Here is a 22905-nt window from a genome sequence, read left to right as displayed (position 1 = left end):
TCACTGGGATGTATCTGGGCTAGCGATGATCTTGAAGACTTTCTGCCTGAAGCATGAGTCAGAGGTCAGGCGTCGGGCTGTCTCTTTTAAATCCTCCAAACTAGCACCTGCACCAGCTGAGTGGACAAATGACTGTGAGTGCTTCACTGCAGGATGAAGGAAAGAGAGAGAGAAAAAAAATGTTGGGCTGAGTTCGGAGTGAAATAATTTGATGTAACTGGATGTAAACTAAAGCAGTCCTTGAAAGATATCTGTCAAAGTGTAAGCGTAGTTGTGTGCATTTCCATTTTATTCATCTTGAGTTTGCATATTGAGTGTGTGAGTCAGAGTATGTGTGTTGGTGTGTAGAATTGTGTCTGATACACTCACACCAGTGGTGTCTGGATACCCTCCTCTGCACACGACAGCTCTTGATGCGACGGGCGGCGGCTTTGTGTAGGTACACAGCGTTCTTCATAATAGCAGGCAACTTGGCCTCTATCTCTGCAGCACAGATACATTCTTCGAAGAACTCTATAGAGACAAACTCATATATTTCAGTGCAACTGTAGTTTTTGTAAATCTATTTTTGGGTTTGGCCTTTTGCAATCCCAGGGAATGAATATCCCCATGGATCGATTACAAAAAATTCTTGCAAGGGTTTGAGAATAAATTGCCATTCTTTAACAATCTTCCAATCAACATATTGCTTTGTGGCTTATAATTAAACAAGCTACAAAATGGGTTTTACCACAAGAAATGAGTACAGAGAACCGAGTGCTTACTTTTTGTGTTTAAACCACTCATGTACTATTCAACTGCATTCCAAGTACAATATTTAAAAATGCATTTGGTTAATGTCAGGAGTAGACATAATTTCATTCATGCAGTGCACTCGGATTTGAGGGTAAAACAGCGACAGGATTAAAAATTCCAGGTCAGTGGGGCAACATCTCGCATATCTGTTACACATCTGGCCTAGGTGTATTGTAAAAGAACTCACTGCGAAGGTGACTGACATCCCCTCGCATCCTCTCATCCCTTTCATGAGAACGTTCCAGACAGTTTAAACCCTGCTCAAGGTCTTTCAAGGCCTCCTCTGCCAGTTTCAGCCTGTGCTCCAGTTCCACCCGAGACTCCATCTCAGTCTGGTCCACATTTAGTCCAGAGCAGTGTACAGAGAGGAGAAAAGAGGAGAAGGAGGAGGGAGGGACGAGTGTGTGCATTGCATAGGGATATAGAGAAAATAGTCAGGGCGTGATGGAGGGGTTCCAGTGTGAGGAGCAATACAGGAAGGTGAGAATGTGTAGGGGGAAGAGAGAGATACTTAAATAGAATTTCTATTGATTTGGCATTAGTAAGAAGTAAAGCAGGAATGATAGATATGTATTGGAGAAAGACAAAGCATGGCACTCTCAATGTAATGTGAGCTCCCACAATGGGCTGTTCTTATGAGATCAGGAGCAAAGTTCACATGCTAGTCTCAAATTATGAGATTTGGAGTTTCAAATGACAGTTTCATATCGTGAAACATACACAACATCACTGTGAGCATGTATTCTGACACCTACATTAATTTTTAACAAATCAGGTCAAGCTGTGATATATGCATGAGTGTTGCAGGATGGTTTAACACCAATCCTTCAGTATGGTCTAGAGTGGGCAGACCTTTTATCAATGCTGCGAAAGCAGTCTTTTGCTCCATCTCCGCAAAGACGGACTCAGTTACAAGATTTCCCGAGGAGCCTTAGAATGTTAACTTTAGGCGTGTTAGATTAGGACGGAAACAAAATCCTGCTAGAGTTTGGTCCTTCAGGCGTAGAACCATCCATCCAGGATCTAGATGATGAAGTGTGAGACTTTCCCCACCGTGTTTTTTTCTCAACGGTGTCTTGCAGAGTACTGACCTTCAGCTCAGCCTCAGTCTGCTGTTTGTCAGCGGTGAGCTGGGTAAGGGACTGCTGGAGAGCCTGTGCTTGAGCAGAGTAGAACTCCCTCTCCTCCTGCAACACCCTGGCCCGCTGCTCGTTCTCTTTTAGCCTGCAGGGGGTGACAGAGAGCACACTCAGCAACAGCTCAGAGTCACAGCTTCCAATTCTTATCAATAATTCAGGTTTACTTTGTGACTGTGCCCTTGTGCTACTATGCTACTATAGTCATGAATATAAATGTTTATACATTTTAATACTCACTTGAGGCAAAGCTTTCTTCTTAATGAAAATCCTCAAAAAGTCACAAGAAAGAGGTCACGTTGTCAGTATCCCTTTCTATTCTCTTTCTAGAACTACAGCCAATTATAACAACAGATCAGCAAACAGATTCATGCGGTGCCTTACCAAAGCGTGGTCTTGAGTACTTTCCTAGCTTTCAAAATAATATAAAATTTAATGCATATAATTCCTGTTGCATGATCATAACCTTTTAATTATAAAATTTATGAACATTTAACTGTTTTAATGGTGCAATGCTTAAAATACTTTAAATGTTCTTAAAACTGTGCTTCCATCAACATACACAGAGCTTATCGATGTTTACGTTGTCATATATAACTACACAATTATGTGATACAAAAAAAAAAAAAAGAAAAATAAAATTTGATTAAATAAGTTTAACAGTGTCACTGTACTCATATGAGCTGGTCCTACAATTGATGTAGTGTGGTGTTGCAATCTTTCTTGTGTTGGTATGATTTCTATTGATTTCTATTCTAACTGCATCCCAATATTAGACTTAGAGCCTTGCATTAGCATTGAACTTCTAATCACTTTGTTTAAAAATCACTTATCTTCAGCACTTTCCAGTAGTAGTTTCCAGTAGTTTACCTGTAGTGTTGTGCTCTTTGTGAAAAAACAAAAAAAACTATTCTAAGCAACATTTTGTGGCTTCACAGAGCTTAACGGATACTGTTAGAGGTTTTGTGCGACCAGAATTCACTTTGCCATGTTTCATAATGTCATCATCTGCCAACACCATTATCATTATTAATCTCCCAAAGAATTCATCATTTTAACAAAATCTGACATTTCCCTCTCATATCCAGTGACATCAATATCACTGGATAAATTGAGTTTTTCTTGTACCAAGGGCATGAAACAAATTAATTTTCTAGTCACAACACTTGACTGAAGAGAAAGGGCCTGGTGGCCTGATTGTTTTTTGAAACAGCCTGAATAAATGAATTAAGCTTTTTTCCATGGTGTCAGATCATTTGGATAACTGGTTAAATATTCTTAGCAGTACCCTAGTTCTCCATGTGCCTACCATCTGGCACACAAAACCATCTCCAAAATTTCTGTATGAATATACTGAACTGGCATTTTTGTCTGGTCTCTGTCTCTTTTCGTGATGCTGGTTGGAGACTTTAACTTGCCCTACTGTGATTCTACTTCAGATTTTAAATATATGTGGACTAGAACAGTTCTTTCACAAAAAAAAAATAGTATATGACTGTTCCTTCCTCACACAACACAACATGCAACATATCCTCACACATACCCTTCAACATACCTTAGTTAATTCTGACCTGGCCTTTACCCTAATAAACACTACTGCACTTATCTATCATGATGAAATACTTACCCTTTACTCCGATACTTTTTCAAAGAGCCATTCAAAACAAGACTTTTCAAACCACTTACTCCTCTACAACTCTGAACAACATCTTGAGTATGAAAACCAGTCTGATGGTTGGTTCCAAAGCTTACACTGACCATCAAATCAAGGATGTCCACAGTGCTGCTAAGTCTTCTTATATTTAAAGTGGAGATGCTGGAAACCCCACATCTTCTTGCCAGAATAAAGAGGTTCCTCTGACCTTCTATCATTGCTTTATAGATCAGCTCAGTACTTTCCACTTTTTTTCATTACTAAATCAACAAAATCCACAAACCTAATTTCTCCTCCATCTATTACCTCCCACATCATTCTTCCAGGCAATGGGAAGTGCATTCTCGTAAGCTTCACTTTCAATGATTCTGATGAGTGCTGGATTCCCTTAGCATTTACAGCACTGATTGAAATCTCTAACTCCTCATCTGGTCAGCTCGGCCCAGGTCTCCCTTCTCCACTCAAAGCATGTTTACTTGATGTCTCTGCTCCCATATCTCATTCAGTCATCTCACATGTCAAAAAAAACAGTGCTTCGTCTGAACATAAAGAGTGTCTGTGAAGACCCCCACAACCAGTTACAACCACGTTGTCATTTTCAATCTTTCGCTCAGGGGTTTTCTGTGCCATGGTTATGATTACAAGCAGGAAATTAGTCCTTTAAATGACTAGTATGGAGCAGTGAAGAGACAGGTTTCGCTATATTTTCAAATTTTCACATATTAACACACATCACAGCTTTTACAAAGTTTTGAAAAACTAAATGGCTGTCTTCGAAGTGTACAGCTCTGGTATAACTCTGATCGACTTTGACAACATTCTGTGATGTTCTGTATTCTATCATGCTGAGACACTTTTCCCTGCTGATGACAGTAGGGAGAGACTATCAGTCAAACTGATACTTGTCAAATCTGTTGCAATCTTAGTTATAGCGATAGGCTTTGATACATTAATCCAGTTCTCCATGCAACAGTGTGATAAAAAATATTCAGCGTTCTGAATTTCCAAGTAAAAATGCTGAAGTCCTTATAGAACTAAACTCACAGCAAAAACTAGAATAAAATCCACTCAAAGGTTGGGATTACTAACCTCCTGGGTGCTGAGCACAGTACAGAAAACCTGAAAATGAAATAAAAACTAAACTAAACCGTGGTTATTATTGATGTTATTACTATGGCTGAAGTTATTCTTGATGAAGTGCATTTGTATTGCAAAACTAAGCAATCATTTTAAAATATTATTTATAAGAGCTCAAAAAGATGCATTCTCACATGTTATCATTTTGGAATATGTTTGAATTTCATAAATGTCTGATGAGGTATTCCTCAAACTGTTGACAATGCTGAATCAGCTCCAGTAAGCATATTCATAATAAGCTGAAGAGCAGGCACATGATGTTGATAACAAGAAAAACCTGTTCTTCTGTATTTGCTCTGCCTCAGAGGTCATTCATATCCTCTAGTCACTTTCAGTATGCTACATCTCATTCAGCGCAGTCTGATCGATAACCTGCCTTGTTTTGGAATCAATGCGCATTTCCACTTTAGTGGACTTTACTCTCAGCACCCCATTAGCACTGATGCAGTCCTAGGCTATGCACCACCAATGTTCATTTTGATAGCCTGATTTTAAATCTGACATTGTTCAAATGCTACTACTTCACATTCCTGACCTGGACTGAATTAGGGTACAAAACAAATCTCTGGTATGATGTGTTTGATGTGACAAAAGGGACTGATGAGTGTGTAAGTACACACACTCACACACACACACACACACACACAGTCAGAGAGATCTCTGCTGTTACTTTTAGGTGCTGCAGTAGATAAAATGTACAGCACATACTGAACTTGACAGAACATATTCAAGTGTGGCAGAAAAAAACAAAACAAAACAACAAACAAAACCTCAACTCTTCAAGTTGTCTGTTTCACTCTTCAAACCATTGCTCATGCAGTCTTAACAGTGCTAATCTCATTCAGGGCACAATGGATCAGTCCACCTTTGAAATGATGAGAGTCAAGCAGTTCCTCACCTATCCTCTGCTTGCTCCTTTTCTCTCTGCAAATTTCTCATCTGCTCTTCAATGTGCCGCAGGTTACCCTGGAGCTGACCTTCTGGACCATCTGGGTTCTCGGGATCCAAGGAGGCTGCCTGGCTTTGGGCCTCTAAATCCATCTCTCCAAGACCCCTCTCTCTGAGAAGATCCAGAGTGCGCTTTTTCTCTTGAGAAAGTTCCTAAATAAGGCAGGCAGGACTTGTGAGGACAGGGAATTTACCAGCACAATTCCAAAAATGCAGTCCTGACATCTTGTCTCAGTTCTCCCTAAATCATTACGATCTAAAGGATGAAACAGCCTCTTACGTACAAAATTCTAAGCACGGAATGTAATAGATCATTTTCAAGGAGCATTTGCTGGGCTTATTTATTTATGTATTTATGTACGTATTTAAATACTTATTTGCAAATGTGTTTGTTTGTTTGTTTGACCCTAGTATGTAATTAAATCAATGTATATGACGTCACTGCATTAATGCTACAAGGCACTATGACTGTTTGCGACAAGTGTTGCATCACACACACGACAGCGTTATGTAACCTGAGAGGTGCAAAAACAGCATTTTAATGTGCTACAAATTAGTTTTCTCAGAACCGCCGGATCTAAAACCCTCACTCACTGAGGTCAGATGGAAAGCTTACTGTTGGTTCATTATACACCCTGAACTTGCTGGATCCTGTACAAGAGGTGATTTTCTCAAAAGATGTTAATGAAATCAAGTTTCCTACTTTTCAAGCCTTACCTCATCAAACCAGCCCTGTTGAGGGATATACATCTCTGGAACTGGAGAAATTCAGTCCACCTAATTGTAACATCCAGTCTTGTTTTAAAGTGAGTGATTCTGACTAGTTAGTTGTGACATAATTGTCAACTGACTGGAGGGTTGTGGCTGTGCTTCTGAACAAAACACATAACCCCAGATTGTGCTGTATAAACAGTGTATGAACTCCTTGTAGATACTAATCATTTTAAGGCATTATAGACAAGGATATCAGCAACAAAAACATTATTTAACTGTAGTTCTCAGTACCTCTAGTGATTTCTGCAGCAGTACGGTGAGACTGTGAAGCTCCACCTTCTCAGACTCCACCCCTTTCAGAGACTGTGCTGTGCCATCTAAGTCTCTGCCAAAGTGGAGAGAAATACAAGGAATCACATTACTTGCCAGGTTACCATAGGAACAAATTATGACTCTAAACATAATGAAGAGTGACAGAGGTAAAAATATGGACTGTGTAATGTCACTCACAGTTTAATCTGCTCCTGCTCTGCCCTCAATTCCATCACCACCTCCTCAAACTTCTGTTTCTCCTCTTCTAACACCTGATTCAGCCGCTCCAACTCCTGCACACAACCATGCATGAACGCACATGCAAAGACACACAAGCATGGATGCGCTCAAGCATTCATGCAAAAATACCTGTGCTATGAAAAACATGTAGCAGTATTAATTCACGTGAGGAATTGCATTGTGTTATGCATGTAGTCTACACAGAAAGCATCAATGTAGTACTCACTGGTGGCCTAGACAATATTTCGAACTGTACAAATAATGGACACATAATATATACATTTACACATAATTCAGCCCAGAACATTGTTTTAAAAGCTACAACAGGATGACTGACCTCCTTTTGTTCTCTCTGCAGGCTCAGCTCCTCTGTCTCCTCCATGAGTTTATCTAAACAAAGATAATCAGTGTTCTATCACAACCGAAACTATGACATTGCTTATAGAAGCAAAATTTTTATCCTGATGCAATAGAACGTTGGTGTGATGGCGAGGAACATAAAATTCAGATGGTTAAGGGTAAAACGTAGTTTGAGTTGGATTTCCGGATGGTTTCAATCCCCTCCCTGTATGTCCTAATATTGATATGCCCTACCCAGGTATTCCTGTTTCTCCTTGGCCAGCTGTAGTCCCTGGGCCTCCAAACTCTCAATCATAGCCTCTCCTAGCTGGGCATTCTTCCAGGTACTAAAGGTTCAAAAGGAAACTAAAGTTTAAAATTAAATTATAATAATAACTTTATATTACAAGGCCCATGTGAACATAAGAGCTGTTATCATTATCACAGCCTGTAAAAACATGAAAAACATTTTCTGACTCAACCATGCTGCGAGATCCACATAAATAATGTCACCATGATGTTTTTTCAGTTTCAATGCATAGCAGGTTAAGGTTTCACATTAAAGTCAATGTGGCAATCATTCATCCAAAAAAGGGAGACAAGCAGAAAAAGCACTGCTCTGAGAACCCACAGGAGGTCGACTTGCAGAAAGGCGTCGTGTGGGCCCCCTGAGAGGATGGCTTAAATGAATGTTTTCCTTTGTGGAAGGCGTCACTGTACTCTGAACTATGAACAGTAGACTAAATGTCCTTTGTAGCTACTTACACTTTACCAGACTCCTGCAGCATCTCTAGCCACTGGATCTGTTCTGCCTCAGACTCAGCTGCCAGGACTATATTACCCTAGCAAGAAAGATGAAGAACCACCATCATTCTCATTACCATGACTTTCCAGTCTATTCTTAATTAGTGTTGAAGGAGGAGATTATGCAGTTTGTACTTTTATTGGTAAACACTAGTACAAAGCTTACACTGAAGTCCTCGTGGTTGATAATTATGGCAAATGGCATGCCTTGGTCTTCCTTTGGCTCCACTACACATCCTCCTAAGGGTATCACACCCTGACAAAACAACCCCCCCCCCCAAAAAAAAAACAAAAAACAAACAAAAAAAACAAATCAGAGAGAAAGAGGAAAAAGAAAGGGTGAGAGATTAATAATGCATGAGGTGTTCATGTCACATCCAGAAGAGCTGACATTTCTGTCATTCATCGAGACATGTACTTGGCATGTAAAAACCATGAGACAGCTTTTGTAGTTGACCAGTATGTTCTCTGAGTAGGCATTCCACACATGCTAAATGCTGCTTTCCAAATCCATAACACCACAAACACCATTCATTCAAGACCAATTCACTCTTCTTACTTTCCACTCCAACTGGAACCGCAAGCACTACCTTGACAATAAAATGCAAAATATATACCCACACTGTGACCCCCAAGTAAGTATGTTTCTGAAGATAGCAATGACTTTTTGAGGCTTGTACAATCTACTATGAGGATTAAAGACAGGGTGCTCAGATCCATGAACACCACATATTTGTGTAGTTATGTTGAAATGCAGATATGTGATTTTGAATGATGATATCTGCTTACCTTGGGATGGATGTTGAAATATCTGTTGGTTTCAAAGTTTCTTTTCTCATTTTCAGCATAATAGAGCAAGAAGCTGTCTTTGATGATGAAAAATCTGAGATGAAGACATAGTCAAACTTGAGACAATGTACTGGACAAATTGAAATCCAGAGATGTACATGCTTTTGTTCTTACTCTAAATCTTATATTTTGTACTCATTGACTTCACTGGCACATATATTTCCCAGTGACTCCATAAATGAATTAATACAATAAATGTATTAATATACATTTATATGAAGGATAGAAAAATTGATTTAACTGATCTAAATTTAGAACTGACCCATGGCTGCCATTAATACGATCAATAGTGCAATTGACAAGTTTAACAGTACTAAAAGAAAGTAGTTATAAGAGTGATATTGATATTGATATTGAAGTGTCAAGTACAGCTAAGCATTTAACTTTACTGAGATATTAATTTGTTTACATATTAAATTGTTAATTATTACTCTATTTCACTGAGTAATCCAAATTATTTTATATGAAAATATATGTATAGTTGTATTTTATATCAGTCGGTGACATTTAATACATAGTAATACACAGACAAACATTCACAGAATCCCTCTTGCTCCAGAACAAAACAACTAAAATGTTTCCTCAGTGTATCATTCAGAAAAATATTTTCAGTGATTCTATGACCTTACCAACAGTCATCCAGGGAAACAAGCTGGATTCCTGGAAACAAGCCCTAGCCTTTTAAACAGGCATGGGGAATTGATATATCCTCGAGGTCTTCTATTGGCAATGCACTTTAAATATGCACCCAATTTCCCAGCAGTATGACCACAGAATACTCTTATGGATTTTTGCTGATTTAATCAAATGAAATATCAAAAGTGTTCTGGATCAGTTACTTCTGTAATGAGTTGTTCCTCAAAGCTGTCAAAATCATACTAACATATAGAGGGAAAAAAGAAAAACCTGCACCATTTGGAAAAAAAAAAAAAAAGTGCTCATTGTTTATCTGCAGCACATTTGTTTAATGATTGTCTAAACAAATTCCGTGTGTACCGTGAGCAGGCTTAGTTTTCAGTGATTCAGTTGTACTTTTAAATCAGGTCATAAACTGCAGTCAAGGCATACACTGTCAGAAAGATGTAAAACAACAAGGTGAACCAAATGACTCTAAAACATCAAAATAAATAAATAAACATGCTGTTACACCCCACTGCACCACAACACAAATCAGCAAGATCTAACAGAGTAAAACAGCCCAATTAAGCTTGGAAATATATATTATTTTAACTTTAGCAAGTATATCTAACCAAGTGCTTTAGCCATTTGCAAGCCAACCTTGTTCTGAGGAGAGTGAGTGCCTTACAGTACCTCCGTGACCACTTGGCCGAGGGCCGTCCGAAAGGTCTCTTCCATAGCACCCCATGTAGCTGCACCTTGGTGCTGATGTCCAGTCCGTCTGTGTCTGCCTGTTCCATGGAGCTCCAGGGAGAGAATAAGGAAGGCTTGGACGATGAGAACATGGCTAACTTTCACGGGAGGGGCGTAGAGGCTTGTCCTGGTGCAAATATCAATTAAGTTAAAAATAGCAGTGCACATTCACATCCATACAAATAACAGGACTGGTGAAAAAAAAAAAAAAAAAGAAACATGCAAACCTTCCAATAATTCAGCGAGGTGGAATGATGGGTTTGTCGATAACAACGTCAGCTGGCAGTGAACTACGAGAAACTAAAAACAGGGCTAGTAATGGAATGGGAGGGATGAAGAGAGGAAGAGAGAGGAAGAGAGAGAGAGAGAGAGAGAGAGCTGTGGGGGTGGAGAGCAGCTTTCGGATTGAGTTTTTAAATCTGAGAGAAGGTCAATGTAGGTCATATATCCGAGTTACATAGATTAAAGCACTTGCAAATGTTACTGCAACAGCTATAAGCACTGACACATGGGATACAGGGTAGTCTTAAGCATGTTCACTTCCATAAAAGAGCAATATCACCAGCGCACACTGCATTAATCTACTTTACAGAGATTGTGTCAGAAACTGATATATGCTGTCTAGTTGCTTTTCCACAATACCTACATAAAGGATGACAGGCACAGTACATCCTTGTTTACAACTTTCCAAGCATACAAACTGTTTATTTTTAAGATGAAGTGTATGTTTATGAGCATGGCTGGTGATGGAAGAAGGATTAAGTCTTTTAAACACATAAGTATGCCTCCAACTCTGTGGATTTCTGTTGAATAACACAACAGGAGTGTGGCCAGGGATTGTGGATCACTACTCGTCAGCATGATTACTGAACGTGTGTCTGTGTGTCTATCACTATGGAGAGACGGTATTGATCACTAACAGCATTCATTCATAACACCGATGCCAAAGTGTTGATTTGTCATGTGTTTTCTTGGTCAGTTTATTAATATGTGTTTAATATTTGTAGCTTGAATTATATGGGTTGTCTGATTTTGTACACGTAGCTGCTCAAGTGACTACAGTGTAGAGCCTGACCGATATATCGCTGAGCCGATATTACCGGCCGATATGAGTTCTTTGCCGATAAATCGGTATCGGCGTTTATAAAGGCGTATAAATGTCAATTAAAAAAGAAACAGACAGACAGAAGATGTTATGAATGTTGTCGTTGTGTAGTTTGTCCTCTACAGGGCACACTGCAACTCCACTGTTGGCAACACACGTGCCAACACAACAAATGGCAACAATCGGCTGACCGAAGCACAGTCCAGCAGAGTTGCCCACGACGGAGATCATCTGTGTTCATGGTAAGTTGATAATTGTCACGTGAAATATGTTACTCAAATAATAATAAACATTCCCCATCACTTCTCCTCTTAGACCAAGTAAGCTTGCCAACACTCGTATCAGCCATGCCTGGTTTTGCTGCAGTAATGTGAAAGCCGTTAGTCAAACATCAAAATTACGTAAATTTGAGTGTTTGAGTGGTGTAGGCTAAGCTGTCGACAAACTTGATTCTAGGTTTATTTATTAAACAGTGCAGTAGTTCTAGCGAGTAAACAAACAATGGTCCTATCATTTCTCCCTCGTCTGTTCTAAAAATTGTCTGGCAGCATCGCTTATAGCAGCTTATAATGCCAGTCATTGCTAAATGAGGTTACCCACAAAGCTAGCTAATGCGACATTTATCAGTGAAAGACTGCTAACGTTAATGCGCGGCTAAACAATAGCGTTGATCTTATTCTGCCTAAATGAAGCAATGGTAAATATATCTGTGACTCGTATGTCTGTAGTTACAGTCTGTGCATTGGAAATTATTAAATCAGAGGGGACACGCAAATAAACGTGAGCTGAACAAGTATCTAACATGGCACCAATTGGTAGCCAAACAAAGTTATCTAGCTTATCCTTCATATGTGTAGCATGAAATCCCAAAGTCGCAGGTCCTCGTTGCAGACAGTCATGTAGCATTAGATGCATTCACATTCAACAGCAGTGTTTACTCTAGGTCACTATCAGTTTACTGCAGTCTAAGATAGCATGTTTTAGATGGCGTCAAATGGTGGTTGAAAAATGGTTTCTCGTAACTTGCATTGGCATTGGACAGAACTAAAAGTTTAATTTATATATATATATATATACACACACACACACACACACATATATATATATATATTTTTTTTTTCTTGTACTTTTATACATTTCACTTTTATTTATCAAAACTGTTAAAAGTACTATTTATGACAATAAACAAGTTTATCTTTAAATTGCATTATGGCTCATTCTCATTATTTTGGTGAAGACTCTTAAACAACTACACATAACGAATGTTAGGGTAAATCTTTGTTTATGTTATGGGTCTCTGGAGAAAAAAAAAAAAAAAAAAAAAGCAATACTGGCCAATATAGCATTATCGGTTTTTTAAATCCTCAAATATCGAAAGCGGTATCGGTCTTGAAAATCCTGTATTGGCTGGGCTCTACTACAGTGTTTGTTCTCTAAAGCTGATATTTTGAATGAATGTGACGTTCATTTCAGACATGTGCTTTTAACATAGGTGAGTTTTCTTTGAAATATTCAGACAACAGTTCACATTTTCTCCAGTTCTCAGACTACCGCCCCCGCCCCCCCCCCCCCCCCCAAGAATACCAGGAATAATAAGTTAAAAAAAAAAAAATACAACAACTTTATTTCATTCAGACTGAATACAGAATTTTTGTGACTTTTTTCCCTCCAAATTGCACAATCAAGAAAAAAATAAGGCAGACTCATCCTGTGGAATGATCATATGGAAATTCCCAGAGGTTTGGGCATCTGATGTCACCATGCCCTGCCCCCACTACCAGTCTCTTAACCATGTCACCGTACAGGTCCATCTGAATACTTCAAAAAAAAAAAAAAAAAAGCCGTCACCACGTCCAGGGTCAGCACTCCTCTCCCCCCACTGTCTTTCTGTTATCTGAACAGTGATCTGAAAATGACTGGTTAGGTGTGTAGGAACAAGTCTGGTTTGACTCATCCAGTCCAGATCCATGTTAAGAAAATGTCCACTGGGCTGATCCACTGAGCTGATTCCACTACCAGTATGTCTTTCCCTTTACAACAATGCTTTGTCATTTTCCATCATAAAATCTTAAAAAATAGAGATTATCTACAGCTTAAGATCGGCAGAGAAGTATTCACCCAACCCCTGCATTTTTCCCTCCTCCAGCTCTTGTTTCACACTTCAGGTACCGTACTGAGGCGGAGACTGTAACTATGTCATTCACTTCCATTGCTGTTTATGCCCCACGGCCTCACTCAGAGTAAGGGGCCTAAAAGCACAAACTGTTCACTAAGACTATGTGTAATTCAAGACAAAGATTTGGATTCAAATGGTCACAATGCCATGGAAATACACAAACATTTTCCTGGCTTGCAGCTCAGCAATATAAAGCCAACTGGCCTCCCTGGTCAAGATTATGTATGACCAGTCTTAGTTTATTTTGACACCCCCCCAACCCCCCCCTTTTTTAGACCATTACAGGAACACTTTAACTTTTTTTTCCTCCCCCTCAGAGAATTCAGTTGTTTGCATTCAGGTCACAGACTAATTTCTGTTCTAACACTATAAACTGACCAGCATTAATGGGTCAGTTTTGAGGAATATGATCCACTAAATGTCAAAGGGGTTATTAAATTCTTATTAGAATCAGATGTTATCATTCTCCTCTCTGTAATGTTTTACTATCACTGGGATTTATAAGGTATTAATTACAATTTCCACCCCTTGACTCCAATTGTCCAGTGGATTACAGCATTTACAGTATACAATATTCTACTCGAAGTAAAAGAATACATTAGACCTCACAGTCTCTGCCAATGAGGCTGGTCTTCTATTGAGAGAATTAGACCGTGGGAAAGAAAAAAAAATCTTTTGTATAAAATACAGAGACAAACATTTTCCTGTTTTTAGTCAGTAAATCACACCAAATACACCAAACCCTGCCCCTGGAAAGTGAGCTAAAACGTCCTTCTATTCAAGCATTTAAAATGGAAACAGCTAGTTAGCATAAAATTAAATGAGCCTAAGCTGTCTGTGCCACATGGCCAAGTGACACTAAAATGGTCAGCTTTGGCCTTGTTATAGCCCACATTGCCCTGTCACACATCAGTGACAACTTAAAACATTTGTTCTGCCACCACAGACATCCTACATAATTTACCCAGGCACCTAACACAATGAAGAAGTCTTTCTGACTCCCATCCAAAAGTAATCAATAAAATAAAATAAAATAAAATAAAATAAACAAAAAAAACCAAAATAAATCATATCTGAGAGTATTGGATGTATTGCTGGCACACACTGAGGACTTTATCAATACTAAACACTAAGTATCTGAAACTTGAGTTCTGAAATTCTGGTCAAGAAATATAACATTGTCCCTTTTTTTCTGTGATATGCTAGATATGTCATCTAATCAAAACCAGAATACACCACCTTACACACTACAAAACTTTCCACATTCGGCAAACCAATTCAAATGGTCCCCGAAATCAGAACAATATCTCATTCTTGTTGACTCTATACTCATCACAAAACCTTCCTGCTAAAAAATAAACATTTTAAAAGTTCTAAAGAAACTTTATTCCACATATCAGAGGAAATAAAAATCATTTTTGGCAATAGGCATGTTTAGAGGAGAGGACAGAGGATGGACAACTGTGATTCAGAGACAGTGATTGAAGGAGAGTTATGTCATCATTGTGTTCGGTTTCTGCCTCCGTCTAGTGTTGAGAAGAGAACAGCTGAGTCTGCTTTTGGATTGTACATCAACAAAAACTGTGGCATTTAAAAAATGTTAAAGTTTTTTTTGTTTTAGTGATGAAGTCTTATGTGCATGTGGATATATGTGAGGTTTGAGCCCGTGTTCAAAATGTTATTTAAAAAAAAAAACAAAAAACGGTGGACTGAAGAAATATTTAGACCAGACTAAAAAAAAAAACCAACTTTATACGAATCTCTTCATGATTGTACTATGTTTTAATGGAAAGTTCACGGGACTGCTAAACCACTGAAGGCTTTCACATTCCTCTGTACACCTCCCCCTCTTTTCAAAGGCCTGAAAAGGAACAGGGTTGAGTTCACAGATAACCATGTTGGACAGACACAAAGAAGTGTCATTTTTAAAACTGCATGTATATCTAAACATCCTCACATGAGTGAAGGCACGAATCCTGTGCCAAAAAAAAAAAAAAAAAGAAATTAAATAAAAAAAAGAAGAAAAAAAAATGAAAAGAACAGACTGTAGCATTCACTCATTCATGAACCATGTCCTCATTCCAAGGAAAGGCAGGCCGATGCTGTGGGGAAGGGGGTGGAGACAATGCAAGAGTCCCCGCCCCTTACCTCTCTAAATCGATCCATTCCATGTTACTTCATTAGTCAGTTCAGCTCCAACCCTGTCCCAGACCCCCTAAACATACAAACAATTTAGACCTGATTCAAACCTACGACAACTGAGGTGTGTGTTTAGCCATCGGTGCGATAAACTGCTCCTCTCCAAAATGGTTCTATGCGCTTGCTCTGAATGCCTTTGAGACGTCTAGTGGTGATGGCCGATGGACAGCACCAGTGGGATGAGGCAGCCTAGCACAAGACTTCCAACCTCCAGCCTGCTCAGTCCTTTCCCTCCACCTCCTCCCGCTGAGTGACTGTGACCTGTGCCTCCTACCTCAGGCAGGACGTGCACGGTGGCCACATAGAGGAAGGTACCAGCGGAGAAGAGCATGGCCACTCCTGTGGCATTGACGTCTGAAAGGGCCTCTTTACTGCTCTGAAAGGGTGAGAGAAAACAGACACAGTGACATGGCTGAAATAGGAGAGAAAATTGGTTATCACTTGGGGCATACTTTGATGACTGAAAAAAAAATTGTACCATTAAAAGGCTGGTAATATCAGTAAAAGAAAGCCAACTCAGAAACAATATTCCAGGTTGTTACCTGAAGGCTGGTTATGCTTTTACTGAGAGGTGTTATCATCACTGACGTACTAATCAGAAATGAAAACTGCATTTTGAAAGCTAATTAAGATCTGGCAGTGACAGGTTCAGAGTAGGCAAAGGCAAAGGGGGTAAAAAAACAAAACAAAAAAAAACAACTATGAACATGCTCCATTAATGTGATCGTGTATGCTGTCTACATATTTCACCACACTCTAATTTCCTCTTTTCATCAAACGCCATGTTCTCACCATTAGCTAAGTTACTCTGAATTCAAAAGGCCTCTCTCTATCCTTGCTATCATATTTCATCATACTAATGTCTCCTGACATTATTCCTCTGCCTTCCTGCAACCCAGCATTCACCTTCTCAACAGTACAAAAGGACTACTTTTCACCGAGTGTTCTCTTCTGAATCTAAGGGAAATACTGTACTATGTAGGCTAATGGGAAGAAAAAATCAGACTCGAAATGCCACACAAATCACAGATACTGACTATATTTTGTATATCTGTATTCAAGGTACCATCTTGAGCTTGCTGTGAAATATGAATGTACTGGCTTTCTTTCCACACCAAAGACCAGTGTGCAGTTGTTGAGGGTGGTAAGTGAGGGGGCATCCTTACAGAAAGCAGAGTCTTTAAACTTTAATCCACAGTACAGAAAGAATACGATTATCATCTCCCTCTATCATCTCACTGTAGAATGAGTATAACTGTCAAAGACAATTTATTCTGTCGTTATACTTTGCAATGTTTTAAAGCTGTAAAGTTTTAGCCATGAGAATGGTCTTTGACCAAAACACTGAGCAATGTAACTTCCACAGAAGTTTAACTCAAATATAGGATGGAAATCACTGCAATTTCCAAGTTTTCCCATGCTCTGCAAACTTTTGCTACTATCATTTCAAAAAAAAAAAAAAGAGAGAGAGAGGGAGAGAGAGAAACATTAAGATAAAATGGCTACCTGTAAAGTAAGGATAATCAGTGACAGAAACCAAAGGTAAAACACAAGATATGAACATGTAAAGTGGTTTTGGATTCCTACGTAAATGGACATAAAGCAGATGAACTCCTGTCTGTAAAGGAAAGGGAGGACTATGAAGACTGGCAATTCAGGGTACATCCAAGGAGGAGTGAAACTAGACCAAAAACCTCCCAGCTAACTCTGCCCAATATCTCACTGGCTGAAATGTAATTCCCAGTGCAGTATTTTTCAATTTCCAGATTAATACTATTTAATTAACAAAATAAATGACAGTTATTTAAAGAGAGAAGTGAGGTAACTTATCGAAAATGCCAAAACACTGTTTGCATTACTCTGCATCCCATTAATCAAACAAATTCAATTAACTTTCATGAAAAATGGACTCTCTAATTTTCCCCTATGGGAAAGGCTGTGTAGAAAATGCAGGTCAGTGTGTTTGACCTTCAGTCAACTCTTCAGAATGGTGGGTGACATATGTGCGGGAACTACTCAGCTATTCTACACATCTGTATTGAAGGGAGGAGTGCGTGTTTGTGGGGCATGTACCTGACTGAGGCCTAAGAATGTTAGCATAGCTAGGACTGGAGCAGCCAAGGCAAAGACCAGCAGGTGTTTTCGAATGCGATTCCTCTCCAACCCAGCATGCATGAGGAAAGACACCAATCCAAAGGCAGCGGGAGCCTGCACAGCAGAAGGGAAGATTTGAACCAGTGAAGAAGATTACCAGTTACATCTTAATCAAACTGGAAAGTGTTATGTTTGAGAACTTTGAAGAATACTTAGGCACAGCAACCTTAAATGATCTGTACACAAATACTAGTATTCACCAATGCTTTGTTCAGACACTTTGCAAAAGATTTTATGTTCACTGTTAACCAAATGGTGGTTGGGAACAAATGTTAAGCTCTGGATAGATTGTATTGACAAAAAGTTAATTCCTGCTACATTAAGACTAAAATACAGAGAAAATTTCCATGGTTCCAGGCTCAGTTTAGATTGGCTCTGTAAATGAAATTCATGATGAAAACAATCAACAAAGGTTTGCCAATAGGATTGGTTACAAGACTAAAACTCTCCAACATGACAATAATGACAATCAGTAGCACGTTATATGTTCAAGCTAAAATTAACACACGTTTTGTCAGCTCAGTTTACTCAGCGCTTCTGTCGGTGTGCCACTGCCAAAACTCAGTGAGTGAATAGGACATTTTCAACAGAACATCAAATCAGAAAACAGAGTCTTAATTAATATGATCTATATTCAGTTTCACATTGGTGGACTTTATTTTACCTAGGTATGCTTTCTAAGGAAACTTCTGATTTATTAAGAGTACCATTTTACTGAGAGTATGTGAAGTTTTGGCCGCAGTCTTGTGGTAAAGTGAGAGGGACAGTTAGTACCTTGTGAAGCATAATAGCGACAAAAACAATGAGCTGGACGCTGGTCTGAGAGGTAGATGCTGCTGCCCCAAGTGCCACACCATCAGCTAAAGACACACAGTTTTGAAGGGTGAGCCAAAATTCATAGATTTGTATACAAATGCAGAACCTCAGTTTGTCTATTTATAGAATACTATACAATCAGAGTCCTGGTTCTGATTTTTTTTTTTCTTAAGCATGTTAAACTATCTAATTACTCAAATTAACATAAATGAAACACTTGAGTTAGAACAATGTTTTTATTTTCTCTCCCATCCCGCCTCTTTACCTGCGGCATGGACGACCAGACCGAGCGTGGTGGTGACTTTTGAGCTGGCAGCCCTCGCCGCCTCTGGATCTAGACATCAAGAACACAAGTTTGATCATAGTCCTCTATCTAACAGCCAGACAAAGCATTAGCTCAATATGTTCACATGATTTATGCTATGTTCCACTCATTGTTCATTTAAAAAAAAAAAAAGTTTTAATGAATACATGATAAGATCTAAGCAGGCTGATAGCTACACTTAACATACTGTCAGAAAATATGATAGTGTAGTTACTGAATAAACTGTAACTAGATGTGACTTAAGGTGAATTAATTGATCAGTCTAACTAAATGTATGCCACTGGGTGCTGACCAATCAGAAAAATATCTGCTTAAGTTATAGTCGAATGGCTATGTAGATCCACACACTATGCATCTCAATACAGTCTTGCGTCGCTTAACGACAGGGATACGTTCTGAGAAATGCGTCGCTGGGCAATTTCATTGCTGTGCAAACATCATAGAGTGTACTTACACAAACCTAGATGGTATAGCCTACAACACACCTAGACTATATGGTATAGCCCATTGCCTCTATGCTACAAACCTGTACAGAGACACGGTAAACATGAGATGCATGAGGCTGCGCCGGTGTAACACGGCATACTGCTTTACAGTAAACTTTTTCTTTATAAGTAGAAAGAGTACACTAAAATAATGATAAAAAGTACAGTATAGTAGACGCGTAAACCAGTAACATGGTTATTTTTATCATTATCACGTATTACGTACTGTACATAATTGTATGTGCTATGCTTTTAAACGACTGGCAGCGCAGTAGGTTTGTTTACGGCAGCATCACCACAAACACGTAAGTAATGCATTGCGCTACGACATTACGACAGCTACGACGTCACTTGGGGATGGGGATTTTTCATCTCCGTTATAATCGTATGGGACCACTGTCACATATGCAGTCCGCCGTGGACCGAAACGTCGTTAGGCAGCGCATGACTGTACATACAGCACATGAATTAAACCGGCCTCATAGATTGAAACAGCATTTCCACACCTGTAGATAACTTCATTGATTTCTTTGGCTCTTCTAGAGAGCATATGACTGTAAGCTGTGATGAGCATGAAAAATAAAGGCTTCCAGACTAACCGTCGCTGTTGTGCATGTGGGAACTGCCAATCTGGTCCACTAGCAGCATGAAGACAAAACCTAATACCAGGGAGACACCGATGTAGGCATGAAGCTGCTCATGACTGTGGACATGTTCTCCACTGGGGCCAGCCACTCCCTCTGCCACTTTTTGCTCTGATACAGCTCCCTCAGAGAGGCGATGGGCATGGTGTCCACCTACAGAAGCAAAAATAATATCAGACTGTAGATCTGAGACAAACGCCTAGTCAGGGCTGTCTAATATTAGTTTATACTTTTCACTACTAGTGTGTTAACCTACATTCTACATACATGTCTATAGTATTATCTAGATAAGGGCCTGAAAAAGTGACTCAAACAATGTTTTACTTCATTACAATAAAAAACAACCAAACAAACAAAAAAAAACAAAAACCCGGAAATTACATTCATGCCACATAGACAAGATGTGGTGAGATTACACTAAAAGCCTGTCTACTCAGAAAAAGGAACTCCAGGATAACTGCAGTAGGTCAAAATTTTACTTTACATACTAATGTTAATCATGAACATATTAATGTACATCATGTTAAATTATTGGATGCTTTGAAACACCTCAGAGACACAGATTCATTTCTTTAAGTCTTCCACCAACAGTCCTACCAAGACTCAAGTTACACTGCACTACACTTAACACATTTGTGCCCAGGCCTTCATACCCACCCTCCAGCACTTCATCATAGAGTGCATGGACACCCTCTGGAATAATGACAGCCAATGCAGTCCCACACAACAGACCCGCTCCCAACACCGTCACCAATTTCAGCTTCTCCTGTGAGGCAGATGAGACAAATTTTAAACAAACACAGAAAACTTGAGCTGGCTAATACATATAAGCAGGTAACTTCGAAAGATTAAACTGCATTTATTTTGTCTACTTTGAACAAGACCCTTCTACCAAAACTCATGGGAGGCCCAATTAAATCAGTTAGTACTGTCAAGTGGACTTTAACCTTTTCTGTGAGCGACTATACCACATTTGAAGTATTTATCAAAGCAAAATGAACCTTGTGCGTTACGTTTAATGGATGACTGACAGCGAACAGCGTTTACCACGTTTGCCGCGTTCTTGTAGAGAAGTTTTCTGAACATAGTGAAACTAAGCGCAGAATAATGACAGCTAGCTATGTGTAAAGGTCTATTGGAATGTTGCCTATACAGCGCACTATTAAAGTGCAAACTTTGTCAATATTATGCTGACTAGGTCAGGGCTATTATAATTGACCACGGGTCCAAGATAAAACTACAAGAATATGAAAATATGCAAAAAGCAATATCAAATCTCACCTCTGAGAAGTTTACAGCTAGTGGAATTGTTCCAGCAATGTAGCATCCCACTAGCATAGCCAGAGAAAGCAGGCTAATCGAGCTGAAATCGTCCATGATTTAACTGCTGAGTTTCCTTGCTAAGTTACAGTTGGTAATTGTGTTACCACAGGACTTGGTCCTAAGTCAAGTAGTCGTTTAGGTATGCCACCCTGGGCTAACTAAATGCGGCTAAATTTCACAAAAAATATTGTTAGGAAATTTTCAGAGTTAGGCAGGTCTTCCTCTGTGTCTGTCCAAAAGCACTGGCTCAGCATCTGCAGAATTTACCTTGGTTGCTAACTGTGCACCAAACAAAATCGACACTAATCACGTTTCACTATGTTCCCTATTAATGAGGCGTTTAGCTACTGATATACGTGGACAACCAGAGATAAACAAACGATGACCAGGAATCGTTCGGTTTGTCAAACAGAATAGAATAGAATAGAATAGGTTCCGCTTGATGATATATCGAGAATCCTTAATGTGTAAAGTTAGAAATTCACGCCCACTGAGCAATAACTATCTGGTCCCTTACCACGGAGGCAAAATCTACAGACCCATAAGCTAACTACAGCTAGCTTAAATAGTTAGCTCACGTCAACCAAGCTATCGATGTTCACTCTCAAAAATGAATTAGCATTAGCTACCTAATAGTACATTTGCCGTTACAGTTTCATAATTTTGAACTATAACGGAGACGTTCTAACGTACTAAGCAGTTCGCCAGATGCCCACCGACCGCATTATGGCTTTCATCGTTACAAGATCTAAGAAGTCTTCTTATATACAGCTAGCTACCTGCATCACTGCTCGTTGGTAAACACTGCTAGCCAGCTACCTGTATGACGTTGGCAACCTATGATGGGAAGTCTTTCCGGGTAAACATTCTCTCTCTCTCTCTCTCTCTCTCTCGCTTTCAAAACAAAAGCTTGCACGATCTCTCGGAAAAGCCCTCCATAGCTTTCTCCATATGTCTTTCATAATTTTCCTCTTCCTCTAAAGTAGCACTTATAAAGTTTACTGTATTTCTTTGAGTCAACAGTATTTGCACTACGTCTAACAACAACAACAACAATAACAACACTGCTGCTGACGCCGCGGCTTCTGCAAGAAAGAAAGAAAGAAAGAAGGAAAGAAAAGTAAACATCAATTATGATGACACAATCGCAGGCCTTTTATAGACTTACAGTTTGGTCTGACTTGGACCTGACTTCAGTCCATTGTGCAAGAGAACGAACCAGTGCTGCTGTGCACCAAATAAACACTGGGTGGCAATATAGCGTTAATAAGGCATTTTCTCCTTTTCTTCTGATAAACAGTGAACATCACTCCAAGAGTGAGTGCTTATGAATGCTGTATGTAAACACGATTAACTGGTGATACTTTCCGAAATACGAA

General features: G+C 39.2%; 2 protein-coding genes across 4 annotated transcripts; both read right to left on the bottom strand.

The window, feature by feature from the left end:
* On the bottom strand, positions 1-10391 carry plekhd1 (pleckstrin homology domain containing, family D (with coiled-coil domains) member 1). The gene is made up of 13 exons (XM_030787375.1): positions 10240-10391; positions 8869-8962; positions 8246-8335; positions 8041-8117; positions 7531-7622; positions 7274-7326; positions 6895-6989; positions 6676-6769; positions 5621-5823; positions 1887-2019; positions 983-1127; positions 370-513; positions 1-146 (listed from the first exon to the last, which is right to left on the bottom strand). The coding sequence occupies exons 1-13, from the start codon at positions 10389-10391 to the stop codon at positions 1-3; spliced, it is 1518 nt and encodes a 505-aa protein (XP_030643235.1).
* A 5140-nt stretch (positions 10392-15531) lies between these two features.
* On the bottom strand, positions 15532-22317 carry slc39a9 (solute carrier family 39 member 9). 3 transcript variants are annotated; one of them, XM_030786351.1, is made up of 7 exons: positions 21485-22317; positions 20861-20969; positions 20159-20356; positions 19015-19083; positions 18708-18793; positions 17853-17987; positions 15532-16155 (listed from the first exon to the last, which is right to left on the bottom strand). In XM_030786351.1, exons 1-7 carry the CDS (start codon positions 21578-21580, stop codon positions 15925-15927), a joined length of 924 nt encoding a protein of 307 aa, XP_030642211.1. In that variant the 5' UTR covers positions 21581-22317; the 3' UTR covers positions 15532-15924. The 3 variants fall into 3 exon arrangements, with proteins under 3 accessions (XP_030642211.1, XP_030642212.1, XP_030642213.1); XM_030786352.1 differs by lacking the exon at positions 19015-19083; XM_030786353.1 differs by lacking the exon at positions 20159-20356.
* Positions 22318-22905: the final 588 nt, after the last annotated feature.

This window comes from Chanos chanos, chromosome 10, assembly GCF_902362185.1.
Source record: "Chanos chanos chromosome 10, fChaCha1.1, whole genome shotgun sequence".
In the NCBI taxonomy this organism is placed as follows: Eukaryota; Metazoa; Chordata; class Actinopteri; order Gonorynchiformes; family Chanidae; genus Chanos; species Chanos chanos.
Note: the sequence above shows the minus strand (reverse complement) of the source record. Positions and strands in the feature narration are given on the sequence as shown.